The sequence below is a fragment of the Schistocerca cancellata genome, chromosome 5 (genome assembly GCF_023864275.1).
Source record: "Schistocerca cancellata isolate TAMUIC-IGC-003103 chromosome 5, iqSchCanc2.1, whole genome shotgun sequence".
Classification (NCBI taxonomy): Eukaryota; Metazoa; Arthropoda; class Insecta; order Orthoptera; family Acrididae; genus Schistocerca; species Schistocerca cancellata.
In genome coordinates this window covers 243,172,646-243,186,162 of record NC_064630.1, presented here as the reverse complement: position 1 = coordinate 243,186,162, position 13,517 = coordinate 243,172,646, and the positions used below count along the sequence as shown (strand labels likewise).

General features: G+C 43.8%; 1 protein-coding gene across 4 annotated transcripts in view; it reads left to right on the top strand.

Annotated features, from left to right (window-relative positions):
• The window catches only part of LOC126187864 (protein 60A), a 437,325-nt gene that overhangs the window by 264,896 nt on the left and 158,912 nt on the right, over positions 1 to 13,517 (top strand). Inside the window, exon 1 of one of the 4 annotated variants that reach the window (XM_049929184.1) lies at positions 3,408 to 3,860. The exons of the other annotated variants lie outside the window; for them this stretch is intronic. Within the exon in view, the coding sequence (XP_049785141.1) occupies positions 3,491 to 3,860 (370 nt within the window). The 5' untranslated portion in view covers positions 3,408 to 3,490. Of the gene's footprint in view, positions 1 to 3,407; positions 3,861 to 13,517 lie in introns of those variants that run through there. 4 annotated transcript variants of the gene reach the window in all.

The following is a 13,517-nucleotide window of genomic DNA, read 5'->3' as shown; positions in this document are numbered from 1 at the left end:
ATAGTAAATATGTAAACAGACAGTTCATTATTATGCTCATTTTCTGTGAAAGTGTGAAGAGTGGAAATTGTTTGTGATTCGTAAACTTGATTATAATTCTGCAGTTTCTCGTATTCTGCTAGCAAAAAAAGCCGGTGGCATCCCGCTTAAACAAACCAATTCAAAATTGAATCATTTTTACTATAGCAGTTCCTCGCTAACTGTTTATAACAAGCACGAGATAACAGACTCACGACATAAGTGCTGTTTACTGCGCAGGCGACAGCAGGTGATGTATACAAAACAAGGCGAATACGTGTAATATTTAAGTTCCGCTATAACCCAAATTGCAGTGTCGTCCAGATTCACATGACTAGCACTGTTTGATGCTGAGAACATGCACAGTAGACTATGCTTACACCTTAGATGTACATACTCTATGGTCTGAACGTATTGGACACAGTGTAGCATGTACAGTAGGGACACTCCCTGCTGTGAAATTGTTACCATCTGACAGTTGCTGCGACTCCAACACCTCAAACGGCGAGAAAGCAACGGTAAAATTGAAGTCCGTCTTTAATAATTTTTCTAGTTAATTAGTGAAATAATTATTAAATTTTTGCGCTCCAAGTGTTATTAAACTGTCAAAAGGCGATTGAACATGAAACACATGTAGAAACAACTGAATCTACTTGATTCAATGACCTAAGTTACAACGTAATGCTGAAGAAATACTTTTCAATATGTGTATTATTGCAGCGTACTCACCTGAAAACAAGAGAATGTAAACACATATTTCAGGCACGAGATGAATGTATTTCTTTTGTTACCTGTTATTATTATGACAGGCATTTTCCTTGACACATAACTTTATGGGGGGCCTAAATTGTCGCACTGTCTTACACTTCACTCTACTTTGTAACAGATAAATATTTTAGTAACTGTAATTACTTTTGTTTCAAAAGCGAATGTCCTGAAGAAAAAAAATGGCTCTGAGCACTATGGGACTTAACATCTGAGATCATCAGTCCCCTAGAACTTAGAACTACTTAAACCTAACTAATCCAGGGACATCACACACATCCATGCCTGAGGTAGGATTCGAACCTGCGACCGTAGCGGTCGCGCGGTTCCAGACTGAAGCGCCTAGAACCGCTCGGCCACAACGGCCGGCTATTCTGAAGATTCTTGCCGGTTTTACTCAAATGCAGCAACGATTGTGGAAATGGTTTCTTCTGTGTTGGGAAACGGTTTTATTGCTTTTATTATCACGTCCTTGTGTTTTTTTCTTCAGCTACAGTTGTGGTAGCTTATCTGCTACGTTAAATAATGTAGTTATTGCATTCCATACACGCTACCTATGTCGCACATTCACTGATTTGACTGGAAGTGTAGAGAAGAAAACTTCACGTTTTGAATAGATATACGACGCCTTTCTGCAAAAAAATGGGTCTTTTGCTGTTTACTAGCAATTTTTTTGTTCTTGAAGGACACGAAATTCTCTAGTAAATATCCTTAGGTTACAAGAGAAGCGTAAATAAACAGTCGTGTAATGTAGGATTCCAGTCTCCTACGTAGTTAGGAAACCTAAAAAAAGGAAAATGTGGTGCCTTTTTCTTGTTGTTGCACCAATTTATAGCGCTACAGACGCTCCCATTCGCAAAAACCATTCTTCAGACCAATATAAACAATAACAATTCGCTTTCACTTTCACAAGATCTCGACGAACTCAACAGTGTAACTTACTGGCCGCTTGGCGCGCTGCAGTGACAGTGGATAACGAAAAAGAGACGGAGTGTTGCAACCACGGTCTAACATAACAGTCGCGACATTTCGCCTCGATTTTGCTGCCTACCGCGCCAGCAGCGCCCCAAGCGGCCAGTAACTTAAACTGTGAGTTCGGCGCGATCGTGAAAGCGACTAGTGGTTGTTTATTTTGATTTCTACGATGATTTTTTACAAGTGGGAGTGTTTGTAGCAACAACAGGAAGAAGACACGACAGCTGTCTTTTATTAACTTTCCTAAGGATCCTGAGAGGTATATACCATCATGTTACTAAACTGTATCATCAGGATTCACTTGCAAATTACATGTGTATTAATGATTAATGTTTCGTTTTAGGAGCAGAAAATGGCTAGTTAATAGCAGACGAGAAGACCTTATGAAAAAAGACCCAGTTTACCTGTATAATATTAGGTTTTGTTCGCTGCATTTCGAACAGATCCAGTTCATGAACGCAGACAATAATAAACTCGTGTGGAATGCAGTACCCAAACTGTTTGACATCCCAAATAAGCCACCTCAACTGACTATGAAGAGGAAACTGCCGCAGAGATTCGACAATCCATCTAAAGCTGTAAAACAGTCCTATGATACAGAAGCAGCCAGTTCAGCTTTCCATGTATCAGTGCCAGATCCGTGTGAATCGTCAACACAGACCTGCTTTGAGGATGGATGGTTCAAATGGCTCTGAGCACTGTGCAACTTAACTTCTGAGGTCATCAGTCGCCTCTTTGAGGATGAAGTGATTAGATTAAGTGCAGTTATTCGTGTCTTACAAAATCGTAATGTTTGGTATGTATTTAATTAACTTCTGTTGCTAGTCACATAATTTTCCTTGCTTCCTTTGTGTGACGACATTATTTTGTTAGCACCTTGTTCGCTGACAGATTGTTTGAAAATTATTCAAATATTTGGTTTTGTGTGGAAGGTAATGTAATCAACTCATTATAATGTTTTCAACATATTTCACCCAGTATTTAGCAGTTGCTTGTACCACTTAGAATAATATAAAGATGAAGGTCGTACTTGTGGCAATAGGCGACAATGACAAACACAGTAGGCTTACAGAACGATAAATGAGCTGTCGATCGCTTTTGCATCTAGAAGTACATGTCTGTGCTTCTTATGTGTGAATCTGTGTGTTTCTAAACTTTTGATATCAACGAAGTAAGCTGCAATTCTATCCAACGTCACAAGTGTTTCTTCACAAATGTGTTGTAGCTTGCCACTCGATCCATACTTGCGCTTATTTTAGAATCATTTTTAGAAACATATATGCCTTCTGATACTACACAAACCCTTAGAGGCAAGAAAATAACTCAAATATTTCATAAATTACGTAGGAAATGGATGCAAAACAAATATTATGCTCACGACGTGTCCGATGTTGACCTTACTCGCCGTTTGGAGCGCTAGTGTCGCTCCATCTGTCAAACGGTAACAACTTTTACAGCAGTGAGTGTCGCGACCGCTATGTTAGACTGTGGTTGCGACTATGGTACCGGTTGTTGCCATAGGCATAGGGTGTACTGAACAGCAGTGGCTCGAGCGGACCGCACCGGCAGGTTGGCAACCCTGCGGCGGCCCGTCTGGCGCGGCGACAGCCTCCCCGCAGTCTGCAGACGAGACGCGAGCCTGACCGGACAGTGCGTTATCGCCCGCCAGAGAGGAAAGAGCAGTCGCGGTGCGCCGTGCTGTGCTAGTGAAGTGCCGTGTTGTGCTGCTGTGATGCGGTCTCGCTGCGCGCTGCTGCTGCTGGCCGCGCTGGCGACGGCCTGCTGGTCCGGGGGCGGCGGCTCGCTGTCGGGCCTGTACGCGGACAACGGCCTGGACCAGACGGTGATCCAGCGCGCCACGTCGCGCGCCGAGAAGCGGCAGGTGGAGCGCGAGATCCTCAGCCTGCTGGGGCTGCCGCGCCGGCCGCGCGCCGCGGCGCCGCAGCTGCTGCACAGCGCCGCCCCCCGCTTCATGCTCGACGTCTACCAGTCGCTGCTCGAGCCGCGCGCCACCAGGAGCTCCCGCTCCGAGTTCCGCCTCAGCGGGCAGGAGCTCAGCGCCATCGACACCAGCGACGCCATCATGAGCTTCATCAGCCAGAGTGAGTTCCCTCCTATCCCGCTGTCCTGCTGTAGTCCGATCGAAAGTAATTGACATTTGAGAGTTTGCGGGCTGGACTGCTGCTGCTAACAGCACACCAGTGGGAGCATGGCACTGTCTGCTCCCACTGCGTTGCCTCCTCTTGTGCACAAACCATTGCGACTGCTACTTCTGAAATATGAAACATTCGTGGACAAAAAAATTTTGTCTATTTCATAGCAAAAGTAATGCGAAGCCCTAATTAAAATCAAGAAAACCATTTTGACACACTTAGACACACTATGGAACTGTGTACCGTATGTGAATTTTAGATTCTTTGCGTGATTTTTGTGGTAGATAAAAACTTCAAAGCGAATTTCTCTCTCTGTGAATCCAGGATGCTGTGATGGCTGTCTGAAGACAGTACTTGTTGCTACAACATCGCAGTTTTCGACCTCAGAGTCAGATGCTAACTAATTTAAATCACACTGTAGCATTGAGACACTACTGTATCATAGACCCGGAGTCAGCTGAACGTACACCCCCCCCCCCCTGCAATTCGCCCTGTAAAACTATCTTTCTGCACTTTTTTCTAAGCATTTTTAATAAATTTTATAATCTTATACATGTAAAAAAGGATGTATGTGTATGTACTTCGTGGTAAACCACTGGATTACCTTCAACCTAATGTGGTACGATATGTTGCATTGTCTGGAAAGAAGTACTGTAGGAGAAACAACTATGTCACTTTGGAGTGGGTATGAGGATGAAGAGGGGGTGACTAGGATGTGGACAGGGAGATGGGGAGGAGGATGTGGACAAAGAGAGATGGAAGAGATGGACAAGCGAGGGAGGAGAGGAAGAGTTTAAGACAGAGAGGAGGGCAGATGGAGAAAGAGGGGAGGAGGAGTGGAAAGAGAGAAGTTAGGAGGAGGTGGATGGAGAGAGGGTGAGGAGGAGGAGGGTGCAAGGGGGCAAGAGCAGTTGGGCACATGGGGAGATGGTATGAAATGGGCAGAGAGGAGGATGGGAGGAGATGGAAAGAGAGAAGCAGGAGAGGAACAGTTGGACAGAATGAGTGCAGGGAGGTAGAGACGGGAGAAAGAGCGCAGGGAGGAAGGTATGGTTAGAGGGAGAGGAGAGATAGAGAAAGAGGTGAAGGAGGAGGTTGAAAGAGAGGAGGGGACGTAGAGGTGGACAGAGACAGGATGGAGTGGCGATGGACAGAGAGAGAGTGAGTGAAGAGGAGAAAGGCAGTGAGAGGGCAGGAGGAGTTTGTCATATAGGGAGGGAAGGGGAGAAGGGTAGGACGAGGTCAACTGAGAGAGGATGGAATCAGAATGGACGGAAGTGAGTGAAGAGGTGGCAGGAGGAGTTGGATAGATAAAGGGGGGAGGGAGATGGAGGACAGCTGGAGAGGCGAAGGAGGAGAAGGATAAGGAAGGATATTTGCAGTATGTGACATATGCATAAGTGGGTGTAGCTGCAAGTGAAAACCTATTTTTTATATATAAAAGTGATGCACAAACCTGCAATTGTAAATCAAACCCACTAATTGATGGTGCATGTAACTTGCTAGGGCTACTCCACTCATCGTGGTTCGCTCGGATATGCGCATACGAATGACGCATCCCTATGGGCTCCATTGGCAGACACTTCTAAACGCCTGTTCAGTGAGATTTGATACAAGAACTACTTCATTTACACGGTTAGTACAGCAATTATCAAAGACACGTAAGAATTTCAATGCATTAGCATGTGCCAAAGTGTAATTCGGGCTAGATCAACAAGAAAGGAGCTAATACATAAGCAAGTACTCACTTCCAGTGAAATCACATTCTTGACTAATGCAGCCGATGACAAAGGGCAGCACATATTTGTTTACACGAAGGTTCAACAGAGTTCTGAATATATCAACAGAAAACTAGCACAACGACTAAAGCTCCCAAATGTTAATCACTCAGAGAAAGCTTATTCTTGAATTCTTTTTTATGTACATAAATTACTTATCTCCTCAAACTTTTTTGATTACTTCCTCTACCGTCGCTTCCCTCTCCAATCGTCAGCCATCAGAAATCTGCAAAGATCAGAAGCTTGGAACAAATAGCATACGAAGCAGCAGCAGGAACTCCGTTGATAAACATGAGCGAGCGATTTAGGTGGCAGCTGTGCTAACCAACCGCACTGTTGTCACATAAATCAAGTAGCGACAGACGTCATTTCGATAGGTGGTCGTTACTGTTTGATGCTATTTGGACGAAAGAGACTGTGACAACAGCCTTCGTGTACAGTTGCACCCTGAGGAAACGCTTCTTCTCGTAACAGGAGATAGTCACAGACACAATTTCGCAGGTCAGATTAAACAGCTTCACCTAGCAGATGATACAGCGTTCAGTGGGTGTGCGTACTCGTTTTTTTTTTATTCGTGTCAGAAGCACCATGGATACAGGAATATAAAAAAATGAATAGCACACAGAAAAAAAATTAATTACAGGCATATGAAAATATATATAAATATACAGGGTTAGTCACCTAACATTACCGATGAATATATTTCGTAAACCACATCAAATACTGACGAATCGATTCCACAGACCGAACGTGAGGAGAGGGGCTAGTGTAATTGGTCAATACAAACCACAAAAAAATGCACGGATGTATGTTTTTTAACACAAACCTACGTTTTTTTAAATGGAACCCCGTTAGTTTTGTTAGCACATCTGAACATATAAACAAATATGTATTCAGTGCCGTTTGTTGCATTGTAAAATGTTAATTACAACCGGAGATATTGTAACCTAAAGTTGACGCTAGAGTACCACTCCTCCGCTGTTCGATCGTGTCTATCGGAGAGCACCGAATTACGTAGGGATCCAAAGGGAACGGTGATGGACCTTAGGTACAGAAGAGACTGGAACAGCACATTACGTCCACATGATAACACCTTTTTATTGGTCGTTTTCACTGACGCACATGTACATTACCATGAGGGGTGAGGTACACGTTCGACGGGCGTTTCATAGGACGTGGAGGACGCATAAATTGGCCAGCCCGTTCTCCTGATCTTACACCTCCGGACTTCTTTCTGTGGGGTACGCTAAAGGAGAATGTGTACCGTGATGTGCCTACAACCCCAGAGGTTATGAAACAACGTATTGTGGCAGCCTGCGGCGACATTACACCAGATGTACTGCGGCGTGTACGACAGTCATTACGCCAGAGATTGCAATTGGTTGCAGCAAATGATGGCCACCACATTGAACATCTATTGGCCTGACATGTCGGGACACACTCTATTCCACTCCGTAATTGAAAATGGAAACCACGTGTGTACGTGTACCTCAGTGAAAAAGACCAATAAAAATGTGTTAGCATGTGGACGTAATGTGCTGTTCCAGTCTCTTCTGTACCTAAGGTCCATCACCGTTCCCTTTGGATCCCTACGTAATTCGGTGCTCTCCGATACACACGATCGAACAGCGGAGGAGTGGTACTCAAGCGTCAACTTTAGGTTACAATATCTCCGGATGTAATTAACATTTTACAATGCAACAAACGGCACTGATTACGTATTTGTTTATATGTTCAGATGTGCTAACAAAACTAACGGGGTTCCATTTAAAAAAACGTAGGTTTGTGTTAAAAAACATATTTCCGTGCATTTTTTATGGTTTGTATTAACCAATTACACTAGCCCCTCTCCTCACGTTCGGTCTGTGGAATCGATTCGTCAGTATTTGATGTGGTTTACGAAATATATTCAGCGGTAACGTTAGGTGACTCACCCTGTATATACAAATATGTGTGCACAGAAACGAAATGTTATAGGCATTTGGCCCATAAGCTGGCTACGTCGACAGCATTTGGGGTTGCCAACATCAGATCCTCTAAAGTGCAGTGTGAAGGACATTCAAGGCAGTTATACATGTGCTGGGTCGTCTGCACCTCTCCACAGTCGCAGAGATTAGATGTAGTAGAATACCCCCACTTCAGAAGGTTATCTCTTGACCGTGCAGTGTTGGTGCGTAGCCTGTTTAGTGATCTCCAGACCACCCAGTCCTCATCGTAACCTGGTGCCAATTCTTCCTTTGGTTCCATCCAGTGCCCTTCTCCCGACCGCTTCCATCTCTCCACCCTAGATCCAGGTTGGTCGCTAAAATCTTCGGTTGCTCTGAGAAAACTGCGTCTAGATTTCAAGCGTTTGGTGGATGGCTGAGTTTTGTGGAGGAGGTGGCTCTCTGCCATCTCAGCCCTCGCTCTTTCACTATAGGCTGCCGCTTCTCCTCGCACTGCAGGAGGTGCAATCCCAGCAAGATGGTAGAGCTTGTCTGTTGGCGTCGGTTTCAGACATCCAGTGACGTGCCTGCAGGTCTCGTTCAGAGCAATGTCGACCTGTTTAGCGTGGGTAGAGTTGTACCAGACACTGCTTGCATATTCGCCTGCTGGGAAGCAAACTGCTAGTGCTGTGGTCCTCTACCTCTGGCTTTGCGCCCCAGGAGGAGTTCGTTATTTTACGAAGAATATTATTTCTGCTGCTCACCTTCATTTTGGTGTTAATACAGTGCTGTCTATACGTCAGAGCCCTGTCTAGGGTTACTCCTAGGTATTTGAGGTTAACGCAGTGTTCGAGGAGTGTGTCCTTCCAGAAGACACGCAGCTTACGGGATGCCTGCTTGTTACGGAGATGGAAGGCGCAAACTTGTGTTTTGCTAGGGTTCGGCTTGAGTTGATTGTCGGCGTAGTACTGACAGAGCATGTCTAGCGCATCCGTGAACTTTGTCTCAACATCCTCAAAGGAGTCACCCTGTACGGCCATAGCACGGTCATCGGCGTAGATATAGTTTTCCGTACCAGCTGGCAGTGGTTGATCGTTGGCGTATATGTTAAAAAGTAAGGGTGCCAGTACGCTGCCCTGAGGGAGACCATTTTTCTGGGCCCGCCACCTGCTATGCATCCCTTGGAATTCCACAGAGAACCTACGGTTCTCTAACAGACTTCTAACTGTGGATGCGAATTTAAAGTCCCTGCTAATGGCATACAGCTTTTTCATTAGCAGACGTAAGTTGACGGTGTCATATGCGGCTGTCAAGTCTATAAAGGCGACACCGGTTATTTTCCGGTTCTCATAGCCGTCTTCAATCAGCTGCGTGAGGTTAATTACCTGAGATGTAGTGCTTTTCCCTGGGCGGAAACCTGCTTGTTGGGGGATTAGGTAGGGTTCTATGGCACTGGAGAGGCGATCCTGGAGTATTCTTTCAAAGATTTTAAAGATATGGCAGAGAAGTGATACGGGTCGGAAATTTCTGGGGTCATCAGCATTTTTGCCTGGTTTTAAAATGGCAATAACTTTAGCCTTCCTCCAGATTGTGGGAATCTGACATGTTTCCATGCAATTGTGCGTACTCGTAAACAAACTATATTGTTAGTATCAAACACTGGAAAGCGTATGTCGGATGTACAGGGTATGTTATCAGTATCACAGAACGACATTTACATGGAAACAATACGATACGTACAACAATGACAGTGTGTAAGCTGGCAGTATTAAACGGTAACGTCAGCAGCTATCGGAAAGAGATGAATTTCGTCCGCCTTCCGGCCTCTATCGAAACTGTTTCTTCCGTCAGTCACCACGTCACCTTGAGGGCTTACGCACACATCAATTTATCGGCCGACCGATCAGAGATACATCTACAGAAATGTTGTCACGTAGAAGTATGCTACGACATTCTGTTTAGAAGTTAAAAACTTCCATTATGCGTGTAGTTGTAAGTATAGTTCTTACTCAAGGTGGGCAAAGCGAAACTAAACCTAACCTAACCTAACAACGCTTAACATGTAGCCACAGCCATATTGTCACACTTCACATGCGATTCATCAGATTTCATGGCAACTGCGAGCGATCAGCAATCGATCGGTGTGATCTGTAATTTATCCCGAATATCTACATGTACATCTACATCTATGTCTATGCTCTGCAAACCACCATGAGGTGCATGGCAGAGGATATGTCACATTGTACCAATTAATAGGGTTTCTTCCTGTTCCATTCACATATGTAGTGCGGGAGGAATGCTCGTTTGAATGCCTCTATGCATGCAGTAATTATTCTAATCGTGTCCTCACGATCCCCATGTGAGTGACAGATGGGGGTTGCAGTATATTCCTAGAGCTGTCATTGAAAGCCCCGTTCTTGAAACTTTGTTAATAGACGTCCTGGGGATAGTTTACATCTGTCTTCAGGAGTCTACCAATGCAGTTGCTTCAGTATCTCTGTGACGCTCTCCCATGGATTAAACAAACCCGTGTCCCTTCGTGCTGCCCCTCTCTGTATACGTTAAATATCCCCTGTTAGTCCTGTCTGGTATGGGTCCCACACACTCGAGCAATATTCTACAACCGATCGCATGAGTGATTTGTTAGCAATCTCTTTCGTAGACTGATTGCTCTTCCCCAGTATTCTACCATTAAACCAAAGTCTACCACTTGCTTTACCCACGACTGAACGAATGTGATCATTCCACTTCATATCTCTGCAAAGTGTTACACCCAGGCATTTGTATGAGTTAGCCGGTTCCAGCAGTGACTCATTGGTATTATAGTCATAGGATACTACATTTTGTGAAGTGCAAAATTTTTAGTTTCTGAACATTTGAAGCAAGCTGCCAATCTCTGCACCACGTGGAATCTTATGAAGGTCTGAATATGTGTGCAGCTTCTCTCAGATAGTGTACTTCATTATAGAGAACTGTATAATCTGCTAAAAGTCTGATTTTACTATTAATAGTGTCAGTAAGGTCATTAATATACAACACGAAGTGCGATCTGTGACGTTCAGAATATAGCTGACGATCTGCGACTCGTTCGTGTAGTTTATTAAGGATGGTTGTATAGTTCTGTTTGCTTGCTTCAGTAGCTGCATTTTTATATTTTCTCCTTTCGAAATTAAAATCAATACGATTTCACGTGTGTTATCCACGGATTTCTGCCGAGCGTTATGTTTCTGCCTATTTGATCCATTGGTGCCCTCAATATTTCATTTCTCAATGGTACCCATTCCTCTTCTGTGTCATTTCTTTTATCCGTTTCCGTTAATCGTTGCCTAATGCTCCCCATGAAACTCTCTCAACCTCTGATTACTTCAATTTATCCAAGTTCTATCACTGAAATTTCGTAGCTTTCTGCAGCTTCTTGAGTTTTAATGTGCAGTACATTTTGCTACGAGTTTCTAGCGTTGCGGCTTCTCTACATACAAGAGCATCATTCGCTGACAATTTTATGGGTCTTTCGACGTTAAGCATGAAGTCATTTATACATACACATACAAGCTGACTCATCCGTCCCTACCGCTGCAGTTTCATGCAACCCGCAACATTATATCAGGCCTTTAAAAAAACCACGTGCGAGATTTTCATATTCTCTGGCTTGCTATGCGCGAACTAGTAGTCACAAAGAAAAAAATTTCGAGACCTTTTTGTAGGAAATTTAATGTTATTAAATTTTGTACTGGGATGCATTTTGCTGTAGACCACGGTTTCCGAGTTACTTAAGTAAAACGTACAAAAGTTACCTTCAAACGAAACTGCACCCTGACACACATTCCTCATCCCTGATACTCGATTTATTTTTTATCTCTATTGGTTGGGCTATTACTCCAGCAGCATAGTCGGCCATTTCGTTAACATTACTAATTTTGACGAGCCCTTGAGGGTAATGAAAGAAAAACGACTTTTGTAAACGTTACGCTAAAACTAAGTGCGTGGACAGTTCGATCCAAAATTAACCTTTACACAAGCACAGCAGTTTCGTAGTCAGAAGGCCTGTCGAATACATCGATGTGATTATTGATTTTATGCTGTTAAAATTCATAAAATTGTGAAGTAAAATTTTCACAAACGTCAGTTTTACAATTTGTAGGTGTGCGACCAAGCCGCCGGCGTACTAAGCCACTCAGTGAAGATTAAAAAGGTCGAATGTGTGAAATGATTCGATCAGTAGAAAATTTTTCTACAGCGATAGGAGGGAGCACAATCAACACCGTATTAGAAGTCCTGACTTATAAGGGCTGAGTGTCGGATTGTGTGTGCGTTTGACGGTCACTTTTGTACATTTTTCTTGAATAACTCGAAAACTAGCGCTTCTAGGAAAACTTACCCAGTACAAAATTTAGTTGCATCAAATTTCTTACAAAAAGGTCCTGTTCATTTTTTCCTATAGGACTAATAGTTTGCGTGTAACGAGAGAGAGAATATGAAAATTCCATTTTGGACACCAGATATTACATTGCGAGTTGCCTAAAACTACATCGTTACGGGCAGCTGACTCACCCTGTGAACAGTAGTGGCCCTATAATTCTCCCTTGCCATGACCAGAAGTTACTGTTACGTTTGGAGATTTCTGTCCTTTAATAACCACATGCCTTGCTGATCTTTATAACAAATGCCTTTAATTTGAGTCCCCACTAATTCCGTAGATTCCCCATATCCGCAACAAGATATACTTATCTTGCAGTCTGTAGTCTAGAGTAGCAGGTCAACAGCATCATATATATGATTGAGGTGATATTTTAACTATGTAAATGACAAACAGATTTTCGAATATACTCGGTTTATTATCATTCCGTACATAAACCATGCCTTGGGATCGAGGCACAAAAATGTCTTGCTGCCTCAGTGAGTCACTGTGGTCTTCCTCATCCTAGATGCAATACTATCTTCTACATCTACAAGGATACTCTGCAAATCACATTTAAGTGCCTGGCAGAGGGTTCATCGAACTACCTTCACAATTCTCTGTTATTCCAATCTCGTATAGCACGCGGAAAGAATGAACACCTATATCTTTCCGTATGAGCTGTGATTTCCCTTATTTTATAGTAGTGATCGTTTCTCTAGGTCTCTCTAGGTTTCTCTAGGTCAGTGTCAACAAAATATTTTCGCATTCAGAGGAGAAAGTTGGTGACTGGAATTTCGTGAGAAGATTCCATCGCAACGAAAAACGTCTTTGTTTTAATGATGTCCAGCCCAAATCCTGTATCATTTCAGTGGCACTCTCTCCCATATTTCGCGATGATACAAACCGTGCTGCCTTTCTTTGAACTTTTTCGATCTACTCCGTCAATCCTGTTTGGTAAGGATCGCACACCGCGCAGCAGTATTCTAAAAGAGGACACACAAGCGTAGTGTAGGCAGTCTCCTTAGTAGATCTGTTACATTTTCGAAGTGACCCGCCAATAAAAGGCAGTCTTTTGGTTAGCCTTTTCCACAACATTTTGGCCGGCCGGTGTGGCCGAGTGGATCTAGGCGCTTCAGTCCGGAACCGCGTAGCTGCTACGGTCGCAGGTTCGAATCCTGCCTCGGACACGGATGTGTGTGACGTCCTTAGGTTGATTAGGTTTAAGTAGTTCCAACAAGGGAATCTCCCCATCGCACTCCCCTCAGATTTAGTTATAAGTTGGCACAGTGGATAGGCCTTGAAAAACTGAACACAGATCAATTGAGAAAACAGGAAGAAGTTGTGTGGAACTATCAAAAAAATGAGCAAAATATACAAACTGACTAGTCCATTCACAAGTTAGGCAACATCAAGGAGAGTGTGAGCTGAGGAGCGCCGTGGTCCCGTGGTTAGCGTGAGCAGCTGCGGAACGAGAGGTCCTTGGTTCAAGTCTTCCCTCGAGTGA